This window comes from Zeus faber, assembly GCF_960531495.2.
Source record: "Zeus faber genome assembly, chromosome: 1".
In the NCBI taxonomy this organism is placed as follows: Eukaryota; Metazoa; Chordata; class Actinopteri; order Zeiformes; family Zeidae; genus Zeus; species Zeus faber.
Window position 1 is genome coordinate 49,645,378 of NC_137193.1, and position 23,782 is coordinate 49,669,159.

General features: G+C 40.5%; 1 protein-coding gene across 1 annotated transcript in view; it reads left to right on the top strand.

Annotated features, from left to right (window-relative positions):
• The first annotated feature begins 205 nt into the window (after positions 1–205).
• Positions 206–23,782, top strand: part of atp13a3 (ATPase 13A3) — a 44,343-nt gene continuing 20,766 nt past the window's right edge. Inside the window, exons 1-11 of the mRNA XM_080003592.1 lie at positions 206–323; positions 5,454–5,526; positions 11,865–11,946; positions 13,181–13,354; positions 16,283–16,480; positions 16,775–16,845; positions 18,518–18,601; positions 19,525–19,594; positions 20,733–20,867; positions 21,637–21,709; positions 23,099–23,230. Coding sequence (XP_079859718.1) covers positions 11,896–11,946; positions 13,181–13,354; positions 16,283–16,480; positions 16,775–16,845; positions 18,518–18,601; positions 19,525–19,594; positions 20,733–20,867; positions 21,637–21,709; positions 23,099–23,230 — 988 coding nt within the window. The 5' untranslated portion in view covers positions 206–323; positions 5,454–5,526; positions 11,865–11,895. The remainder of the gene's footprint in view (positions 324–5,453; positions 5,527–11,864; positions 11,947–13,180; positions 13,355–16,282; positions 16,481–16,774; positions 16,846–18,517; positions 18,602–19,524; positions 19,595–20,732; positions 20,868–21,636; positions 21,710–23,098; positions 23,231–23,782) is intronic.

Sequence of the window (23,782 nt, forward strand, 5' to 3'; positions counted from 1 at the left end):
AATGTAGTGTTATATGTCATGTAATGTAATAAACTACAATGTAATGTAATGTAATGTCATATAAATTATAATAAATGTATAATATAAAACATCTAGAGTATCATATGATATCCCGCGCCTCCCGTTACGTCACTTCCCTCCTCCTCGGCTGGCCGGTTGAGGGCGGTTCACGCTCCGCCACTCGCTAGTTGCGCGGAGCTGTCAACGCAGCTTTGAGCGGCTGCCGCTGTTCCCTCTCTCGCCGGCGACATTTCGCTCCGCATAACCTTCTCTCACGCCGCCATGACTCGAAGCTGATCCTCAGAGTGTCGAGGTAGTCCTGGGTAAGTGTCTGCGAAGCTGGCATTTGGTCCACACCCGCCATGTGTGCCCGCTGCTAGCTAAACGCTAAACCGGGCTGGAGCCATGTCGGTCCGCTGTCAGAGCCGCACTACCGCGGGGTCCCTCCCAGACACTGGGAGGGGGACGCGTCCGTGTACCGCCCTGGGTCGATGGATTAGAAAGGGGCAAAGGAACAACACACGTTTTTGTGATTGATTACTGCCTTGTTTGCTCGCAATAACGGTTAGCTAGCGTCAGCCAGAAAATCCTCTATTATAGTCGACAAAGCAGTTCTGTGGTGATCAGCGTATTTTTTTCTTCCGTTTTCTTAACTTCCCTTTTATCATTTTGATACAGCGGTTTGTATCAGAGTAGTGCTATAATGGAGGCGCTTTCTCCAAAAATGTTGGCAACTTTGATTTATTGTCTTCCCTTGGTGTCGAAATTAGTTAACAATCGTTAATTTCTATAGTGAACACGATGGTGCAGTCATAGGTTCGCTTTTCCACTAATCTTGCTGAACATCACAGGTTATTTTATGTACTTAATGTAACGCACAGCACACGCTCCTGTCACGCCCACGCCCCCTCAGAACCTTTACTTGAAATTACAAAGACCCTGACATTACTTGAAAGTACCGCATTTCTGCTTTTGTACAATCCTACACCGCATTTCTACTTTGGTAAAACATATTTAGGTGCTTGCTCTTAAATGTACTTTAAGTATTAAAAGGGAAAGTAGCTGTCATATGTAATGCACTGATATAACAGCCTATGGAGTCTACAGCACAAAGTGCCTTCTCTACCTTTTGTCTATAGAGGAGTGCTCATAGTATATCCTGATGACGATTTACTACAGAAACTATAGGTGGTGTTATAGAATTTTGCAAGAATATAGACCTCATGAGCAATCGTTAATCAGCAGTTTGATGGATCCAGTCCCTGAATTAAAAAAATAAAATAAAATTTAAAATGCAATCCACTCCACTAAAGTTTCTCGTGTCTTGAGCTTATTATATCACAATAAGGGAACACTGTGTAATCCTTTGGACACTCAACAAAAGTTTACTGTAGCTGTTTATGGTATAATTGATACATCATGAACTGGTTCAGCCACTTGAGAAGTTGCTGAAGCCTGTTTCACATTATGAACGTAAGTTTGGCAGGCATGAATTAGGGTGTACAAGATTATGACCTTTCATGACAGCAGCCAAATTATAAACAATAAATAAAATATGTACATGCCACATATAAAGTCTGCTGAATATGTCAATTTCCAATGTTGCCTCTGTTTACCTTTTTTTCCTTTTCATGTTTTACTTTCTGTTTGAGCAATGGGGTTGAGAAACTTAGCTTAAAATGATTTCCTAGTCATGCTGAAGCGGTTTTGAAAACACTAATTATGGCATAATCAAATAATTTTGACAGTTGCCTACACATTGCCAAGTCATCAAGTGGGGGTTTTTACAAAGCACTATGTCACTTTGTCAGTATTAAAAAGAAGTTAAATTTCAAATATGCATGCATCATAGTCACAGTTGTGCCTTTAGACAAGAGGCAATGGAGATCATTCTCTCGTTCCAAGAAATAATACAAGGTCTACCAATGATGTCAGAGCAGGTATAGCAATGTCCAATTGGCACCTACCCTACCATACCCTACCATATTTTTGTCAAAATATGTTTATTTTGTGTGAAGTCTAAAGCCTCATTACCCTCTTTGAACAGCAAACAGAACTGCTTTTTTAGTGTGTAAATCGCTTCATGATTATGGCCATCAACACCTGGCTTCCCCTTTTGACCTCTGTACGTTACCTCTCCCAAACGAGTCTCGTCCAAACATTTGGTTTAGGCACTGTTTAGATTTGGTTTGAGAAACATGGGTGCCAGTATTTCCCAGGCCTTTGAGCAAGGCAAGCCTGAAGACTTCACAGACAAGCACATCAGGCTGTGATGGAAAGCTTGCTATGGTTCATCCAGAACCGCCGTGTGAAATATCCTGACACACAGAGCTCTCCCTCAGCTTCCCAACCCTGTTTCCCTTCACTGTCCCCGAGGCTCGAGCAGCTGTAGAGAGGCCGTCTTTCTTTTTCTGCTTTAGCAAGTTGCCGCCAACAAGGCCAAAAGAAAATTCATCTTACCACATCAACATACAATTAACAGTTCACTGGTAGTTATTATATTCATTTTCAACGTATGCTTCTTATTCTTAATATAGAACATGACATTCCTTTAAAATTTTATTCGGAAAAAACTGCTTTGCTGTAGGTGGGCTTCAAAGGTATTGGTACCATAACTGACTAAGGCTAATTGAGCTCATTACGTGGGATTATGCCAATATGAATATGTCACTTGTCTTTTGGACCATGGAACATTTTTATTTTTTTTATTCTTTTCCCCATTACTCCGTCTTTACTTATCGAATAGTATTTGGTTGGTATTTGAATCCTGAGAGGTCGAGGATAAGTTATTTTCCCATTGCCTTTTCTCAGGATTTTGAGTACAGTATAAAACCTCTATCATATCAGCCCCTGGCTACCGACCTCTGCCTCTTTCTTGATCTATCTATCTATCTATCTATCTATCTATCTATCTATCTATACATATGGACTTCGTTTTTGGCAAAAGCATACAATGAATATTTATTTATTATTTTTGGGATATCCTGTTGATATAGTAGGCTGATTTTTGATGGCTTTTTAGGCTTATGTTTATCTGTCATTGGTATTGAGTGTTGTAACTTATAGGAGGTGGCCTGCGAAACATTGTTTGAGCATTAGTGTTTCCAGTATTAGAGATGTAAAGGACAACTATTTATACCAAAAAGCCAGTGATGTACAGCTCAATTTGAGCAGGATAGCTCACAGAACCTGGCTGTTATGCCTCACAGTTGGGAGGGAAAAGGGTAAAGAACGTGTATTGAATAAAAATAATCACAGCAGCACAACGTTTTTCCACCGAGAAGTTAGGGTTAGTCCACCCATAACCCTCTGTCTACGTGTCTAAGAGCAAAGTGCACAAAGAAAGAAATGTCTCTTCTTTTTTTTCTTCTTTTTTAACCTGTGCTGTCAGCATGCTGGGCATACAACACAGTATTTTCATGCCATTGCATCCAGGACAGAGTTAGTCTGCAAGTGGAGTTCAAGTTCTCAACCTGCAATGCAACTCTTTATTAATTCTTAAGTCATCAAGAACTGATGCAATAACTCTGTCCTGTGGACGACCTGTAGAATGACAAGATCATAGTTTTTGGTTATACAGAACCACCACCAACCCCCCTCTTTGGAGAACTATTTTACCATGTTTGGATCTATAAACAACTGATCACTACTGCAAGAGGGGGAGATTCACCACTGGTGAAACAATTAAACATAGAACCAAACAACATGTACATGAAAACAAACATTGGATGACAACATGTATTGAAAAACAGTTAATTTAGGTCCTGGGGAAAACTAGAACTACAATTGGGCACGTGGCCTCTTCCTGTCCGTTATGGCAGTAAATGAGGGAGGAATGGAGAGTAATGTAACCAGGAGGGTTCTGGGGTGCATTCGAAGCAGGTGTGGTGGGGTGTGCGTGTGTGTGCGCATGGAGAACGCCAGAGGACAGGTACCCCGGCAGCCGGGTGCCGACAGGAGTCCGCCTCCCCACCGAATGAGGCCGCACGGAGGCCTCTTGAAATGCCTCTTCTTGTCTTTGCTGTTCAGTTTGCTTGGTAGTTTGTGTACGGAAGTTCAGAGATTGCTATGGTTACATTTTTAATTGTCGACCCTAGAAAGACATATTGGTTCCTTTTGAAATTATTAATGTATTTTGGTATTGAGAAAGATTCATTCAGCCATTCAAGGTATGACTAGTACACGGTCTGTCTGTGGCGGACTAAGCAGCATGGTTAAGCTGTGGGTGCAGACTGCAGCATGGCTTCCCTTTCCACAGCCGCATAAGCGCCCTAGTTTATATCGCTGATTGGTCCGACTCGGGGCAGGAAGCTTTCTTAATGTTTTTTCTGTCTTGCAGAGGGGATCAGTGCATACATTCTTGTCAGCTGACCAGGAGACTGATCGGAGCGTCACTCCTCCTGTGCCCAAATAGTTTATTCTTTGTCGTTAACCTCTTGGCCAGAGAGCCTTTTTGTTCACTTTTATAATGGAAAAAAAATACTCTCGCCATGACAGCAACCCACAACAAGAAAGTTTCCCTTCCCTAGACTCCTAGCAGTGGTCCAAGACTCCAACTCTTTCTTTCTTTCTTTCTTTCGCATTGCTTAAGTAAAATGTCCATCAAAGACCGAGAGCTGATTTTGTTCCTTGTCTTGAATCTTGTCATTTTAAATGCTAAAGTTTCCTACTTGACTTAAATGTTGTTATTCTGAAAGCATTGACTGGTCTATTGTGGTGACTTAATTCATCTAAGCTGTGGAATGGCCATTAACATCCGTTGCTATTTATTTCAGAGATCTGCTTCCTATTATGTCCCAGCAACAGTGATGATGGAAAGAGCTAATTCTGTGGTCCAGCCAGAAACCAACAGCTGTGTCACAATTCCCTGACCTCCACCAAACACCAGACACTGTCAGACCAATGAAATAAGGAACAAAATGAGACCTCAGGCTGCTCTGGAGAATACCATTAAATTACTTACGAAATAATGCTCCACAGGGTTGGAGGCTTCACATTTTACTGTCTAATATGCCCTTGTGGATCATGAAACTCACTAGCTTCTCAACCGTAATTATACTAATACTCACTAGCTAAATTTAGTACTGTTTAATGAGTCAAACTGATTGTTGGTTGGATGCTGGTTCTTTCAGCTGGTGAATTGTGCCATTTTGCTTTTACCAACTGTATGTGCAATGAACTGAGATCCATGTTTCTCATACATTTCTCATCTCATGTCTAGACAATTCTAAAAGCTTACTGTTCTCCCATGGTGCTTGAACAAAATACCCAACTATATTAGAAGGATTCAGCAATATTGAACTTTGAGAAAAATGTATCAAACTACAATGCAAAAATAATACTACCAATATGCATTGGCTGGAAATTCAAGGCAAATTCTTTATTGCACTTTTACAGAAAAACTCAAGCTTGTCTAATGTTGTTGCATACGTGTGTGTGCTTGATTTTCCCAGGAGTCCGGGCTGGTGTGGTGACTGAGCGCGCTAACAGGGAGGACGGCCTGGGGGCAAGACCCAGGTTCTCAAGGTGGGAACTAGCGATCGACCGAGTAATCAGTTGGCCGATATTTGCACATTTTGAGATAATCGGCATTGGCCGATGCCTGCCCTCCCGAGGCCGAAAAACAAAAGTTTTCAGAAAAAGATTTTTCTATACATTGTTTTCTATACATCGTCTCATTCGCTTGTTATGGTGTTAGCTCATTAAAGATGGCATATGCAGAGCCTCTGCAACCAGTTGGGACAGAAAACAGCTGCAGTGCTGATTGGCAATACTTTGTTTTTGAGGCACTTCTAGGGAGTGGTTTTTTTTTTGTTGTTTTTTTTTTTCTCCCCTCCAGACTGCGCTGTGCCGTGCGTGCGTTCTCTATGGCGGTTTTCCTGCATTTTTATTTTAGATCTGTTTTATTCTTGTGCATTTCCTTACTTGAATGAAGCAAAAGTTTTAAACACAACTGAGTGAAGGGACTGTCTCGTTTTGTCCTGTTACAAACAAAAACCCTGTGTCCCCTCACTGTCCCGTGCCGCGTCATACCATCTCCGCATTTCTTTCCGTTGCTCTAGGTCTTCATTTTGATGTTTTTGTGTACTTCACTTGTGAAGAATAATTCCTGTACTTCTGTAACGGGTAGAAAATCTCCCGATCAGACTTTAATATGATTCAGTTTATTATTATGATTTTTTTTTAAATTGTTTATAATTACTTCTTTTTTTATTCATAATTTTTCTTTTTTTACTTCTTTTTTTACGTTTTTTTGATAACCTGTGGACATTTATATAGTTATTACATTTTTGACCACCGCGTACTTTAGGGTCATTTGGTGGCTTTGAAGTTGTTTTTTTTTCTTTTCTTTTTTTTTTTTTTTTTTGCATCATTTGAAAGTTGAGAATCAGAGCTTCCAAACAAGGTGTCACTTGTGCAAATCAAGCAAATATCTTTAAAGCTATGACTTGCTAATGACAAGGCTGTGGCAAACTGTGATTCTGAGATAATCACCTCCAAAGTTTTACCCACACCAGCCAGCTCCCAGAATGCAAATGAGGTTGGCGGACAAACAGAGCCTCATGGCTACTTAACATACTGCTGAATGGGCCAATCACAAACAGCTCAACAAAACACAACTAATTTTGTTTAAAAAAAAAAAAGCTTTTCTTTGACAATAAGAATAAACATGTTTTATCAAAGTGGAATTATTTTGGAGTTTTAAAGTATGACACAACACAACAAAATGTAGAGTCTATAAATAATGAGTCTCAGAAAATCTGAAAATCTGTCACCAACCTCAACAGACTTCATCACGTCATCGACTTCCTCCATTATAACAACAATGGACGTATCGTCGGTGTCCTCCGGTGTTTCTTGAAAATATTCAGTTTAATCGTCCCATGAAGTTTGAAATCCGCTGTTTGAAATGTTCTCCAAGTCCGGAGTAATATCAGATTCAGCAGCGCTGTCGTTCTCCGCCTCGCTGTCGGAGAACTGACTATCATCGCGGAAAATGAAGTCCAGTACACGCTGCTAACACTGACTTGGATCTATCGCACTGGTCAGATTAAGGTCTGAAATATGATTCAGAGCTTCCGCCACCCGCTTCAAGTAATCCATAATGATACAGAGAAAATTTTCAGACAAGTGAGACCGAAACACCCCTGTGCTGCTCTTTAATCGTCTGTTCACGGAAGTGACGTAGGTGTGTGACGTGAAGTGTTCTTCTTCTTCGCCATTTCACAACAATGGCTCCGTGTGTTGAAAAGTGGTACGGTTTAAAGATTGAATTCTATCAAAACGGTTTCACATAGTGCCTTCATATCACGTGGAATATGAATGAATGATCTTCACCTGGACGCTCGCTTTAAAGGAAACCATCGATCGGCGTTGTTCAGTGCTGTTCTGCCTCTCGGTAAGTGAACTGCGTTTCCCCATGTAAACTAACGGGAATATTTAACTCCACGGTTTAACATTTTTCTTCTATTTATAAATCAAACTCGGTTTTGAAAATACGTTGAGAGATAAACCACAAAAAAACACAAATCTGGAAAAATCTAATTTTCCTTCAAGAAAGGTTATTTGGTTGCTCCTGGCGATATTAGAAATGTGCAAGATGGCGGCTTTTGCTGTGGTGGGACACATTTTTTTTATTTAAAGTAAGTGCACTGCAGAGACAATGCAGACAATAACATTAGTGTTAAATAAATGTTGATTTAAGTTAAGCAATTTTGTGTCATTTGTTATTATTAAATTGTCGTATTTTATCAGATTCAACAAACAACAGCATATCTGCATCATATATCGGCAATTGGCCGGCTCGCTCTGTTCAAAAGTTAGCAATATTTATTTGTACGCATTATGCAAATACCCGACAGCCATTCTGGGCAATCTACCACAGCTCAAAATGTCCCAGTCATTGTTGGTTAGCATAAATCACCTGGAGAGTTTTGTGTGGTAATTACTTTGGTTGGTCCTCATCTCATGTCAAAGCCTCTAACTAACCTAACTCATGAAGAGGAACAACTTTTCTTGACTCAGTATTTCATGATAGACTAACCAGCTAACATATATATTTTTTTCTTCAAATTGTTGTTTAGGTGACTGACTATAAACTAGAATGAAATCCCTCAGACCTGGTAAACCATTTAAACTCCTTAAAGTGTAACTTCTTTGACAATCATTTTTAAAAGGTAACCTATTGGTATTTGGACCACAAAGATGGTAACCTGTTAGAATTGTCAGTTGCAAAGCTTAAACTTTGTTCACTTTCTGTGGCGCTATAGAGCTTGCAATTATTGAATCCCTGGAGGTCAAAGGCTGTTTTAGACTGCTGAACAGATAATTCTGGCATGACATACAGTAATGGGTGACTTGGGTGCCTGACCTTTTTTTTTTTCCCATTCTGTCGACAGTTCATCACCACACCCGCTGCAGGTGTGGTTATGATGTTTTTTTCTCCCTCAGAGACAGGCGGGGGTGGAGGTTCCTACTAGCTGCCTTGCACCCAGTGCCTAGTGCTGGCCGGGGAGCTCCTATTGTACATGCTAGGAAGGGCATGGTCTCAAGCAAAATAACCCACTGCGTTAAGGAAAGAGTAAACCCGGGTGCAGCAGGCAGATAACATCAAAACAGTGGGACCAGACTACTGCTCAACACAGCCAGTGTCTGAGCATGTTTATCTTTCCCCCTGTTTGTGTCTGAGTTAGTTATTTACTTACCCCCCCCCCCCCACACACACACACACACACACGCACACTTCTGTCCAAAGGACTTGTGACGCACTGTTGTTGATACAACAGCATTTCCAGCCAAATGCCACTACCTACCTCCCTCATTCAAACTCTGCAACTTAACTCCTGTGAGACTGGGAGGTATGGCAAGACCCAACGGAGGGCAAACCAAGAGGCTGGTACTGTTTCTTCTGTGGCTTTGCCATTAACAGCTATAACCACAAGATCTCCAATTATTCTGTAAAGTACCTACAGCTCATTACTCCTTTGATGTGTGTGGTGTGGTGATGGTATGGTTTGAGCAGCCACACCTGTCCTGGGTCTAGGTAATTGGGCCCAGGATCAGGGTGGCTGTATGCCTGTTAATCGTACGAGTAACAGGTAAAACCCCCATTCCCACACACAGAGGAGAGGAGCCCTTGTCATGACATGTTTTACATCTACTCCAGGCTTGTTCCAGCTAGCCCACTTGCTACAATAAAACTGGTGTGTTTTCTACTCTGTTGCCTGTCTTTGTGTCAAAGGGCCCTGAAAACGTCACTCCGTTGGCGTGTAGCAAGCAGTACTGCCACAGTAGCACCTGAACAGGGACTCTCTGGCATAGGGAAGGGACACAAGTTTGAGCAGCGACACCTGTCTAGGGAATTGGGCCCAGGATCAGTGTGGCTATATACCTGTTACTCGTTGATTAGTCTAACGAGCAACAGGTAAAACATCCATCCTCACACACCACACACCACACACCACACACCACACACACACACACACACACACACACACACACACACACACACGTTGTCCATCTGCTCCAGGCTTGTTTCACCTTGCTTACTTTTTACAGTAAACTGATATGTTTCTACTCATTGTCTGTGTCTGAGTGCCCTGAAAATGCCACCTGAGTAGTATGTGGAAGGCGGAACTTCCACAATGTGCTCTTATATTGGCATTGACTCAATGGGCTTTTGATTGGTTGGCCAGTTTATAACAAAACATTTATCTGCTCAATTCTATAAGTCATATTTGCCCTTTTAATTTTAGATAAACACATTGGATGATACATCCCTTTTGTTCTCTGGCTCCTTTCAGTCAAGATTTCTCCAAAATATCCACATGCAGAGAATTAAATCTTGTTTCTCTGACTGTCTAATGGCTGCCAGCTGAGAGAGGAGGGGTACAGACTTGCGGGATGACTGATGGCTGTTGTGTCTTCCCCTTATTTATGATTATAATTTGTAAAATCTAATAATAACCCCACCGTAATTCATGTTTTTTTGGGGGGACAGTCTCCTAATGTTTTAAAATTGTTGGTTAGGTTGGGAAAAAAACTCAAAATGTGACCAACCGCATACTTTAGGGTCATTTGGTGGTTTTCAAGATTTTTTGAGATTTGTTTTTCCGGATCATTTGAAAGTGGAGAATCAGAGCTTCCAAACAAGGTGTCACTTGTGCAAATCAAGCAAATATATTTTTAAAGCTATGACTTGTTAATGACAAGGGTGTGGCAAACTGTGATTCTGAGATAATCACCTTCAAAGTTTCACTTTCACCAGGTTCATTCAGCCAGCTCCCAGGATGCAAATGGCGGTTGGCGGACAAACAAAGCCTCATGGCTACTTAACATACTGCTGAATGGGCCAATCACAAACAGCTCAACAACAACAAATTTTGTTTATAAAAAAGCTTTAATTTAACAGTATGAAGATACATGTTTTATAAAAGTGGAATTATTTTGGAGTTTAAAAGTACGGACAACACAACAAAATGTAGAGTCTATCAATAATATGAGTCTCAGAAAATCTGAAATCTGAAAATCTGTCACCAACCTCAACGGACTTCATCACATCATCAACTTCTTCCGTTGTAACAACAGTGGACGTATCGTCGGTCACCCCGGGTGGTTCTTGAAAATATTCCATTTGATCGTCACATTAAGTTTGAAATCCGCTGTTTGAAATGTTCTCCAAGTCTGGAGTAAAATCAGATTCAGCGTTGCTGTCGGAGAACTCTGACTTGGATCTCTCGCACTGGTCAGATTAAGGTCCGAAATATGATTCAGAGCTCCCGCTTTGCGTAATTCTTAACGATACGGAGAAGAAAGTTTTTTACAGACAAGTGAGCGCCCCCGTGCTGCGCTTTAACCGTCTGTTTACGGAAGTGACGTAGGTGCGTGACGCAAAGGGTTTTTCTTCTTCGCCGTTTCACAACAGTGGCTCCGTGTGTGTGTAAGAGTAGTACGATTTAAAGGTTGAATTCTATCAAAACCGTTTCACATTGTGACTTCATATCACATGGAATATGGAGGAATGATATTTACCTGGACGCTCGCTTTAAAGGAAACGATCAGTCGGCGTTATTCAGAATTTTTCGTTAAAAATAATTTTGTGGTTTGCCAAAAATTGCCAAAAATCGAATTTTCCCTCAAGAAAGGTTATTTCAACTTACCTGGCTGCTCCTGGTGATTTTAGAAATGCGTGAGTTGGCGAGTTTTGCTGTGTGGGACACAAATTAGCGACCCTAATTGTGATTGATCTGTGTCCTGCATTGGACCACTGCTTCTTGGTCAGCTGTGCCTGTGGTCAGTCAAAAAGTCGAGCTCTGTTCTTTCCTCATGTTACGTTTGTTCACAAGAAGTAAGAAAGTTAAGAAAACTTTTTTCTAATTATTATTTTAACATTGCTGTAGATTAGACCTACCACAGTTATCACATTTTGGCCTGAGGGTGAAATTTATCATGTCATGTCATATTAGGATTGAGCGCAATTTACTGTCTTTGCAGAATTTTGTCAATAAACATCTCTTCTTTGTCAGGTGGATACAAATTATGACCATCACAATTTGTAGAACAATTACCAACAAAAAAAATTAGATGAGCCATGGAGCATTTTTTATTTCATTCTTTTTTTTCATCTAGTGTAAATTAGGGTAAATATAAAGAGCAAAACTGGAAACAGCGGAGGTGAACATTTTATTCAAATGACTAGTTTTCTATGACTGATTATTGTAATTACCCTTGTCCACCGCAATACATCTAATCCCATAATGACCTCTGTGAATCACTTTCTGGGTGGACTGTGGGTTTCTGACCCTCTGAAGGCCACCCTCGTTAGCAGAGGTTGTACTCAAGTCTGACATTGTTTCTGTCCACAGTGACTCGAGAGGCGTTTTGCCATTGTGCAGCATGGAGAGAGAAGAATTAAAGGTCCTCAACAAGGATGAGGAGGATGAAATGGTATGTTCTCTAATGCTTTGCTGTCTTTTCCCCGTCTCAGGTCCTCTTGTCCTGTAGTCCAGTGGATTTCAAACTAGGGTCTGTGGCCTAAGGGTCCTTGAAGGAATTCCAGCAAAATTATAGACGAAAGGATGAATCCTAGAATGCATATATCATAACAAAAATGGCCTGTCTTAAGATAAGTTTGAGTTCCCATCATCAAATACACTAAATTTAAATAAGGATTTATTGGAACCTTAGAGAATTCAAATATTGTGCTTTAAAAAATAAAGCAATAAATCAATCATACAGCCATTTTTAACATTATATGCATTCTTTGGTCAATATATTGTTATATCATTTTTTGGTTTTGGCACACATTTTATAAAATATGTTCTGGCAGTTTCTCCTACCACGCGCCACCCAAGTGGTGTTTTCAGGGCCCTCCGGCACAGAGACGCAGAAGACTGGGGGTTGTAAACACCCCAGTTCATTGTAGAGAGTTGGCGAGTTTGAATTAGCCAGGAGCAGATAGAACATCTCCCAACAGGGCTGCTATCCTGAGTGTGTGTGGGGGTGGGGTTTTTAACCTGTTGCTCTTTAGACCAACCAATGAGCAACAGGCATGCAGCCACTCTGATCCCATTCACCTAAATCCAGGTCAGGTGTGGCAGCTCAAAGCAGACCATTACCACACCACATATGTATTGTAAGGTTTAAGTTAAATATTTATTGCAGCCAGATAGTGTCAGGGGGGATCAGACTGAGCATGAGCTTAGTCACCAAGAGCGGACCTTGCCGCTCTTGGTGTAGTTTGGGAACCCCTGCAATAGGCTGTAACTGTTTGTTGTGAGTTTATTTTGTTGATGCAATTTTAACTATCGTATTGAGCAGCAAACTGTTTTTTACTTTTGTTTTCATTTGATTCTGAATGCACACAAAGGTTAATAAAAGTCATGATGTGGCAAGGAGAAGTATGAAGTGACCACAAAAAAGAACTCCTTTTTTCAGTGAATGATAAAGGGTAATAGTGATATTGTGATATAATTCATCACAATATCTAAGAAACAAATTGTAATTAGCATATTCTTTGTAGATATCCATTCCAATTGTTTCTCTTTTTTCTTTTTTTTTTGTATGTGTTTTATTTTTTACGTTTGTACCACTGAATATAGTCAAATTGAATCTCCTCTAAACAAATTAACTGCTTTGGTGGAACTTCCTGTTGGACTGACTCAGCACTCTTACTACGCAGGAGCTACAGGGCTTCCGTCTGTCCCGCTGGCGGCTTGTCCTGGTGGGCCTCGGGGTGCTGTGCACAGGAGGTTTCCTCCTGCTGTTACTCTACTGGCTGCCAGAGTGGTGCGTCAAGTCCACGTGCACCCGCACCACGGTGCGCGATGCCCAGGTGGTGCTGCTGCGCACCACGGTGAGCGTGTGTGTGTGTGTGTGTGTGTTTGTGTGTCACAGTTAATATTCACCAGTACATGCCTGTTTAAAATGTAAATGTTCAAGACTTTCTAAGACATTGTAATGGCACAGTTGAACAAAATGTCAGCGATTCAGTTGGGTTAGGGGGTTGGGTACCACGACCCCCTATTAAATGGGCGGCAGAGTTAAATTATTAAGACCATATTATCAATAACTTCAGACATTACCGGTACTGTCAACGGTATTGGAGATATTAAGAAAAAATATGTTCTATTTATTTAGGCTATATAAACGTTTCTCACTTGCAATAACATTAAGTATTTGTCTAAGAAGCTTTTTGGAAATTATCAGAAGAGCTCTCTCTGTGCGGCGGGGGCCGGGGCCGGGGCCGGTTCACCTCTGCCTGGCTCTCACACAAGCACAAGGAGACAAGGGCACCGATTGTGCCCCGATTGCCCCCTCTCCATGCACAATGTGCTGAAAATAAAGCAGTGTTAATTCTGCTCTTAATTTGTTTTCATTTTTAAAAAGAAATGATAAGAGTACCATTAAAGTAACGGATTGATAAGTAGTATCTGAAAGAGTATTGTGTGGCAGTTCCACCTGCCACATGCCAGCCGAGTGGCGTTTTCAGGGCCCTCCGGCACAGAGACACAGATAAAGGGATGGACGATTCACACATAAGAATATGTTTATGATTCCCCTTTATAATTCCTCATTTAAATATTACCCCTGTGCATTTTTGTAAGCTCCAATTTGTTTTATTAAAAAAAAAAAAAACAACACAGATAGAATTGAAGAATCTCAGTCAACTGATGGGTTTCCAACTGATGATTCGACGCGTCAACTTTCAGGGTGCCCTAGATTCAGTCCTCCACAACGAAAGACGAAAAATAATGGCTTAAGTCAAACACCACGAAAGACATTCTTTGTGACTGCCCGCCAAGTGTGAAAGTAGATTGGATGAACGGTTTTCGAGATGGACGAATGACATACATGTAACATACAGACAGATATTCCTTCCTTTATAGTTAGATTAGTTGTTGCACTGAAATTAGAAATCTATCAACTCACTCACTCCTTCAAAAACACTGCAAACTAATTTCAATTTGCATTTACAGTGCATCATAAGGCACTTAGACACTTGAATCTAATATCCTTATCATCATTATAGAAAATCCAAATGAGAGAGTTGGATGAGATAAAAAAAATATATATTTCAAGTTAAAGAAGAACATACACTATTAATACCTGTGATTAAATTTGTCCTCTTGCAGAAGTGTCTAAACTTAAGGTGCATGTCTTGAGGGTGGGGGCAAACCCATGTGAACATTGGTAGAATGTGGGGAGAACATGCAAGTGATCTATCGGCATTATAAAGACTAAAACAGACAGGAGGAGGCCTGGCTCGTAGGAAACTGACTCATATTGGGTTGGGAACAGATGGCTAGCGATCCTCCTGTCCGCTAACAATAGTGGGAAGCCGGTTTACATTTCTTCAGGGTTTTTCCTCATTCAAAATAAGGCTTAGGTGGTAACTTTGCATGACAGCAACTGCGGTTGGTCCAGCCTTACTGCCACCGTCAACTCGATGTGTCGTCTCCGTACATTTATATTTAGAATGTAAGTTCAGGTCTTCAAGAGACCACTACAATGTATTGCGATGTATAATGAAAAATATAAAATATTTTATATATTTATAAAAGGATTTGTAAACAACTCAAACAGCTTTAAATTGCAACTGGGGAAAAAACAAAGTGCCACAATTAAAAAGTTACAAACTGCCTTTAAAGCAGCAAATAAATATTTGTGCTTGTGTCTGAAATAGAATGCTGTGAGTATTCGACCAATGAGAAATGTTCAGCGCTGCAAGCCCCACCCCTAAGGTTCCGGAACTTTTGCAAAGTACTTTCCCCCGAGCAGGGACTTTTTGGTTCCTGGAAATTTGTCCACGGAACTTAATTTAGACCCTGGTCCCTGCAGTGGAAACACACTGAGTTCCTCCAAAGGTTCCTTGTTCCCGGGGGAAAGTTCCTGCGGTGGAAACGCGGCTATAGTGCGTTTTCACCACAGGGACCAGAGTCTAAATTAAGTTCCGGGGACAAAGTCCCGGGAACCAAAAAGTCCCTGCTCGGGGGGGTAGTACTTTTCTGCAATGTGTGTCTTGAATTTTGGAGAGAATTGTGTCCGTCGCTAAATTATAGTGTTGGCTTTGTGCTTAACTGTAATGAGTAGACTCATGTGCTTCTGGGTAGATTTAATTTACATTCCATTGAAGGACAGGATGGAAAGCTGACAAATGCCATGAAATTCTACATTGGGCTGGTTTCATTCATATTCATCTCCCAAAGACAAAATCTGTCTGTTAATCCATCCTCCTTTGCAGGGAGGTCAAAGGTCAGGGTACAGAAACATGCTCCTGGATGTAGTTTGTTGCTGGAGCACAGATGAGGTTTGCTGTCACAGATATGGGGACTGTCAAAGGACCAATACTATCTCTCTCTCTCTCTCTCTGTGTGTGTGTGTGTGTGTGTGTGTGTGTGTGTGTGTGTGTGTGTGTGTGTGTGTGTGTGTGTGTGTGTGTGTGTGTGTGTGTGTGTGTGTGTGTGTGTGTGTGTGTGTGTGTGTGTGTGTGTGTGTGTGTGTGTTCCTGCTAAATACCCAACCCTACTGGCCATTTCTTAACGGAACTCACACCCATGTGTTAGCAGTCAACCATTTTGTCTGTTTTATAGCAGACCTCATTTTTAAATGTGCGTTATCTCTGTGTGTGCTTATCTGGATGTGTGTACAGTACGTGTGTTTGACTGTCCATTTGTGTATTGGTTTGAGTTTGTGTTGGCACACATGTGTGTAAGTATCTATTTTATTTCTATGGTTGTTTATGTATCTGTGCCTCTTGTCTTATTTTTGTGCCTTTGACAAGGATGAGTTCCGGCGTTGGTTCCTGGCCAAGGTGCGAGTGATGCTGGCCCCAGGCAGGAACCCCTTCCACAGCCTGGAGACCCAGACCGCAGCCCTCTCCTCTGCCACCTCCCTGGCAAGCAGATACCCAGCCGGCACCTCTGGCAGCAACCCTGACCCGGCGCTCAGCCAGAGATATGCAGAATACCAGCCCACACAGGTTTTTATCAACGGACATTCAAGCAATCTGCTGCCACACATTTCTAATTTTCCCTTAAAACAGCCTCTGATTACGGTTCAAGTTTAAGATTGGGTGTGTACATGCCTAGTTTACATTCTGTCATTTCCACATTTAAGTAAAAACAGACTGACACTGGTGCAATACTGTACATTCATTCAATAATTTTCAAGGGGCTTGAATGTTTTCAGTGGTACATATGCTTTTCTTTTAATCTCCTTAATACACACACATCCACAAACACACTTCTTACTTCTTCTTCTCTGCTCCTCACAGATTCGCTATTTTACACACCACAGCACAAAGTACTACTGGAACGAAGAAGTGCAGAACTTTGAAGTTTTAACGTAAGTAAGCACTCGGCATTTGCTTATCTTGCCAAGCTTCACAGCCCAGCGAGCCGGGCCGATAGAGGGATGACTGGCATGTGGGGAAAGAAAGCTAATTTGTAGGGATGGGCCAATCACATCATAGTCTTAATCAGATTTATAGCCGTAAAATGCACCCCAATAGGCATGATCCGATGGTCAGAATTGGAAAAACCAAAAGTTGCCTAAAAAAAGGCAGGTAAAGGAGTTAATCACTTTTATTGGGGGGGAAAAACACTGATGTTATTTTTGCCAGAGGTGAACAATGGTAGTAAAAATCAAATTAAGTTGTACCGATGCTACCTGTCTGACAGTTACTGAAATGCAATCGGCAAACAAAAAGCGGAAAGCAGCCCCACCCCTTATGTTGTCATGGTGTTGCAGCCAATAGGCAAATTTTGTAATGATCCATCCTATGAGTCATTTCCCAGCACCACCTTCCTCAATTCATGCCTGTTTACACTCGTGATTTTGCAGAGGAGTCTGCATCTCTCAATATACGTTGTCTTTGTTTACTCGCGGATTTTGCCTTCCCCAATATGGAGACCACGCAGACGCACATCAAATCGCAAACGCGGTATCTACGTACGTTTCTATATCTATGGGACAAACCATGTGCAGCTGTCCTATCATCTGAGCGTGATCTGATCATGCCATGTATTTGTCATGATTTCTCCGATCCTGGATATAAACTAAAATTGATCAGACAACAATCCTAATCAGACAAAACACAATATCTGTGACGGATAGTGGTTTCATCTGATCAAGCGGCCCACCCCTACTAACTAGTCTTCCAAACATTCAACCTCGGTTTGCTCGTGTCAATGTTCTCTCGAAAGCTTTGGGGAGTCTCATCGTCGCTGTCGTTTGTCTAGTCGTAACCGCTTTGCAATCATGATCCCAATTGGCAGCGGCCTGATTTAATCGAACATGTTTCATTTCATCAGGGTCAGTCTTTCTATAACTGGGGTTTAGACCCAAACAGCATGAGTGCAACATCCAGCAAAGGCAAAGTGTGTTCTGGAGAGTTGCTTACAGAAGTGTAAGTTATATTAAGTATTATTACAGAAATGGTTAATTGGTTCAGCTTTGGAATTGGTGTTAATGTGTGTTAGGATCTAGGAAGCGCCTCTGAAGCGTAAAAGATAAATGAGCTGCAATGGAGGGCTTACAAGTGCAAGCTCTGTGGGTTTTGTTTTAGTCACAAAATGTCGCAAAAATATTACCATAAGATACCTTCTCACAAGGTAAAAGTGGGTTTATTGAAGGTTGCAGATTTGTGAAATAATCTGCATCAGTGTAAAACATTTATCTTGCATAGGACCTTGAATGTGGCTGAATAAGTAATACTTTGTGAGTAATTATATCGTGTGTGTGTGTGTGAGCAGACTGAAATCAGATTGATAGAAGCTAAATCCCTCCGGTTGGCTTGGAACTCAGACGGGAACGTGGTTCAATTGTGTTGTTTTCAAATGTCATTGTGATTTCAATTTTTTGTTTTATCAGCAGCCCTATAGTCCAGTTTTATAACTAATTTAAATACACCGAATAAAGTCCCAAGGAAATGGCATAACTATATAAAATCATACTGCTCTTTATAACATTCCTCTCTTGGATTGTCAAAACCACAGTTGACTTCTTTCCCTCGCAGCGGCCTGGAGGATCGGCAGCTCAACTGCTCGGCTCTTCACTCGGAGCACAGCACCGGACTCACCAGGAACCAGCAGGAGTACAGGTGACGACACACATGAGAAGCTCCGGAATGACACAAGCTTGATTAGATCCTGCTAACAACTTTATTAATTGGTGCATTTTGGTTGCAACATTTTGTAGAAATGCATATTTTTTTACAATAATAATAAAAAATAAAAATAAGGCGATTGCTGCAATGCTCATCTTAATATTAATTCAGTTCCATATGGTGCCGTTCTTAATTATTTAATAAAAGAACATTTTTATGCTTGGGTTTTATAATTAAAATGGGGTTACACCTCTTCTTTTACCAGGATTCCTTGTTCTGGGAATGTTGCCCTTCCAGTGACTCAAAGTAACATCTCAAACTGTTGAGATGTTGTAGTGATTTAACTTTTATGTGATGTAAAAGGTGTGGTGCAATGTGTGCATTTCTGGTCCAAAGTCCAGAATAAACACCCAGCAAAGGCCATATGTGGCTAAAAATTAGCTTTGGTGGAGGAATTGGGTGGGGTCACCAGCCAAACTAGCTGTCAACTTTTTCTGAGAATTATTAATGTGAATAGAGTCAGTTTCCATCTGTTTAGCTGAGGAAAAATTATCTACCCAAATGAATGTTTTATTTTATTTGACTATAATTTGTGTATGTTTTTGTTGTGTATTTTTATTTTGTCAATCATTTTATAAGCATTTTAAAATTTCTATTTCCCAGGGGGTAAAATGAAGGTTTTATATGGCACAACCTAAGGAAGCCATCTATTGAAAACTGCCATACCATACCATTTTACTGGTTCTAGTGCTCTGAAAGGGAAAGTGTCAGGCCACCCACTCCTAAATTCAACAGCACATGTTAAAGCCTCGTTGGCTTTGGCAGAAACCTTTTTTTTTTTTTTGCAGTGTTAAACAGTTTCCCTCAATGTAATCATTGATCTTCCTGATTTAACCCTCTGCTCTTTTTTCTTGCAGGAAACTGTTCTTTGGAATAAATGAAATTGCAGTGAAAGTGCCTTCAGTTTTCAAGCTGCTTATCAAAGAGGTGGGGAACAGTATCAAATGAACTTTTCTGACTTACGAACGCATTCTAATTATATATCAAACACATGAATCTTTGGAAATTTCCCTTTGGCTTCCCAGTGTGGTTAAAAAAACATGATATTACATGCTTCCTCATAGCAAAGGGAAGGGGTGTGGACAAGAATCTTTTTCACAATTGGATGTCTGGCAATCCTTACTTGTATTTCTGAAATCTTTTCTTTGTCACTAAATATTTTTTTTGTATTTGGAAAATTGGGAAACTGCCTGAAGCTTTATTCCCCCAACAACCAAGTAATTATATACAGTATACATAGAGCTGTAATTTATTTATTTTGTAATCTTCCTTCAGAGAGAAGGACTAACAAACATTGACAAATCGTACCCATTACAGGGTTGTTATTTTGCTTTCTAGTGTCACTTTTGTTGTTTTGGAAAGTAAACAATACTGAATTGGTGATTCCAGACAGGCCTAAAGGGTGAACTTGATTGATTTCCATATTGCGTTTAGCCAAAATAAATATAGTTAAAAATAAAGTAAAGTTAAAAAGTGAGCAGTGATGCACAATCATAAGTTAAGGAAAAGAAGTGCAATGTAAACATGAATGTATACGGATGTGAGTAACAATAGCATATAAAAGGCATTGACAGGCCTAAATCAGCAGATCATCTCTCACTTTCGCTTTTGTTTTGACTCTCTTTCACTCATCCTTTTTTTTCCATCACATTTGAATTTCAAAAAAGGTCTGGCTTTCCAGTAAGGCCTGCCTGGAAAACCCCATTTTTCCCTTTTCTTTTTCCACTTAGTTTTTTTTTTTTTTTTTTTGTACTTTCTGGAATTCACAGCACATTACTGTTTTATGTTTGCGAAACTGCAGCAACACTGATTAAGACCAACTGGAGGAAGGTTAACCACTAAATCTCTCTCTCTCTCTCTCTCTCTCTCTCTCTCTCTCTCTCTCTCTCTCTCTCTCTCTCTCTCTCTCTCTCTCTCTCTCTCTCTCTCTCTCTCTCTCTCTCTCTCTCTCTCTCTCTCTCTCTCTCTCTCTCTCTCTCTCTCTCTCTCTCTCTCTCTCTCTGCAAATCAGTTTTTTTTTGTTTTTTTTGTCATTGATCTTCTTTCTCTCCTTCTCTATCTCCAGGTCCTCAACCCTTTTTACATCTTCCAGCTCTTCAGTGTGATCCTGTGGAGTTGCGACGAGTATTACTACTACGCCGCGACCATTGTTTTTATGTCGGTCATATCCATAGCTACCTCTCTGTACACCATTAAAAAGGTACAGTCAGACCAGAGAGGGCACATCAAGGTCAAATATTAAAATATCAGCACATATACAACATCATGTGGAAATCACTATAGGAGTCATTATTGTGCAAATCTTTTGCTGGTTAATTATGTAAAATAATATACACAATAAGGGTGACAAAACGTGTAAGAGCAAATTCTAGTTTGAGATCAGAGACCTATTCAGGTATATCTGTAGGTATAGTAGTAGTTATTTTATAATGTAATTATAATTGTTTGGGACTGGACTTTAACATTACTAAGTAAAGGTACAGACACACAATCATTCCAGTAAATATGAAAGTAAAACATTTATATTTCTAAATGTAGTGGAAAAAGTATAGATGTTTGCTTTGCATTTTGGGGTGCAGTAAAAGAGAGAGACACGCACCTCCTGCCCCACTTCATGTTTAATCCAGGCCTTTCAAACATAAAGCATATCTGTGTACGGTCTGCCGCACCTGGGTTCACTCGTTCAGCTCTTCATGGGCGGCGAATATACACACACACACACACACACACACACACACACAGACACACACACACACACACACACATAAAAGAAGATAGCGCGTTATAAATCACAAATGAGTCATCAGGCTGCAGGTAAAGGAGGGTTTATTTTGAATGTGTGATAAGCCCTCTGGGACTCTAAAATTGAAAAGCCACATCAGTTCATTTTAGTTCTTTAATAATTTTGGGGAGTTTAAATTAGTTTATTGTTATGTGATGCCTTTCTTTTCCTGTCTTCTTTCTTTCAGCAATATGTCACGCTTCGTGATATGGTGGCAGCACACAGTATTGTCCGCGTGTCCGTCTGCCGAGCCAATAACGGTTTGTCCGCTCCGTTCCTTCCTTTGTAGGCAGCGTGACACGGCAGCACGTAGCTGTGTTACGGTTCAGCGTTTAACAGCTTTTCTGTTAAGTTTTTCTGCCGTTGTGGCACAGGGCTTTCCCAGCCCAATGTTAGAGTAGAATAGAATACATCTTTATTGTCCACCATATTGTCTTTGGCTCACCGTACATACGAAATAATAACGTAAAAGCAGACAAGCAGTGAGTAAAACAAACACATAGACAAGGTGAAATTACACATTAAAAACTGTTCATGTCAATGTCTGTGGCTTAAATCTCATCAGTCACTTAATAGAGTTAAGAATATTGATGGCACTTGGAATGAAGGACTTCTTAGATACATTAGTAGAGTTTTCTCAAAATCGATTGTGCTGGCGCACATTCCTTATGCCACCTTTCAAAAGGCTTGTGATGGGACAATGCAGCAAGCAGGAGTGTGTGTGTGTGTGTGTGTGTGTGTGTGTGTGTGTGTGTGTGTGTGTGTGTGTGTGTGTGTGTGTGTGTGTGTGTGTGTGTGTGTGTGTGTGTGTGTGTGTGTGTGTGTGTGTGTGTAAAAACACCTGTCGCTGCAGCAGGCGATGCGTGTAATGTCTCAGCACTTTCTCTACGGACCAGCGGGCCACGAGTAATGAGAGATGTGCTGAGCCAGAGACTACTGGGCTGTGACGCACAAAATACTTCCCATACACCCACTCCATCCCCTCTCACTCTCCTTTTCATTCCTACCTCTGTCTACTTTCTTTTCTGGCATGCCTCCTGCTTTTCACCTCCCCTGCCATCTTTGTGTTCTCTTTTCAAACATACATGCACTTCTACTGTCTGTATTTTATTTTATAGTGATAAATATAGTATATTATGATATATATAGTATATTTCTTATAAATGTACCATATTTATTATTTAATATATTCAAGTTTATTATATAATTATTACAATCATAATAAATTAATTGATGTATATACTAAATGGAAACATCTTTTGGGTCTCACATTTTTTCAGTGTAAAGGTCATTTTACATTAAGTGTTATTGTTATTATCTTTTTAAATATGATTTATTTGCATTGGGGTCGATTTCTCCTGCCTTTTGACTACAAAACAACAGATTCAACCCATCACAACTGCTTATATTTTATTTACCAAAGGCACACCACTTAATGCGTTTTCATGTCTTCATGTTTATTCGCGATGTGCTTGATGTCAAGTAATAAACCCTGATACAGCCCCATGCTCATAAGAAGAGGCTAGACGTCACACTTGAAATCTGTGAATATGAGCATTACTAAAGGTAGCTTCTTAGATTGGATCAGGTTTTTGCTCCATCTCCCAACTTGAACTCTGCACTCCGCTCTGTTCCTCCTGCCCCAACAGAAACGGAGGAGATCATGTCCACCGACCTGGTGCCTGGAGACGTGGTAGTCATCCCGAGCAATGGGACCATCATGCCGTGCGACTGCGTGCTACTCAGCGGAACCTGCATCGTCAACGAGAGCATGCTCACAGGTCAGAAAATGAAAATTTGTACTTTTACTGTACTTAAGGTAACTATTTAAATGTCTGGATTGCAGAACTAAGAAATAAATTCTTGACATGTTTGAAGGATTTGTATGGGCAGAAATTTGTGTCGCGAGAAACTGTAATTGAATCATTTTTATTTGAATTTGAATTGCTCAACTTGAATAATTGCATTGAAAAACTTAATCTGAATTGCATAATTTGAAATTGAATTTATTAGTGTGGAACTGAATACCAATAAAGTTGAAACTGAATGCAATATTATGAAATTGAATTAATTTGCTCTGAAACTATTTGATCGTCACTGAAAATTCATTCACTTCTCTCAATTCTCAATGGTCCGTTTCCGGAAGTGAATTTCCCATTCATTTACTCCATTGACATTTCAGAAAATCCTTATATAAAGAGTTTGAAGCCTGGAACCAAGCCAACCAACTACAACATGAATCGTGACCGCAAAACATTTGATTTGGAGCAAAAAAAATAAATGGGGGAAAAAGGCAAAGGTACAAGACTGAGTGCATAAATTATTTATAGAGT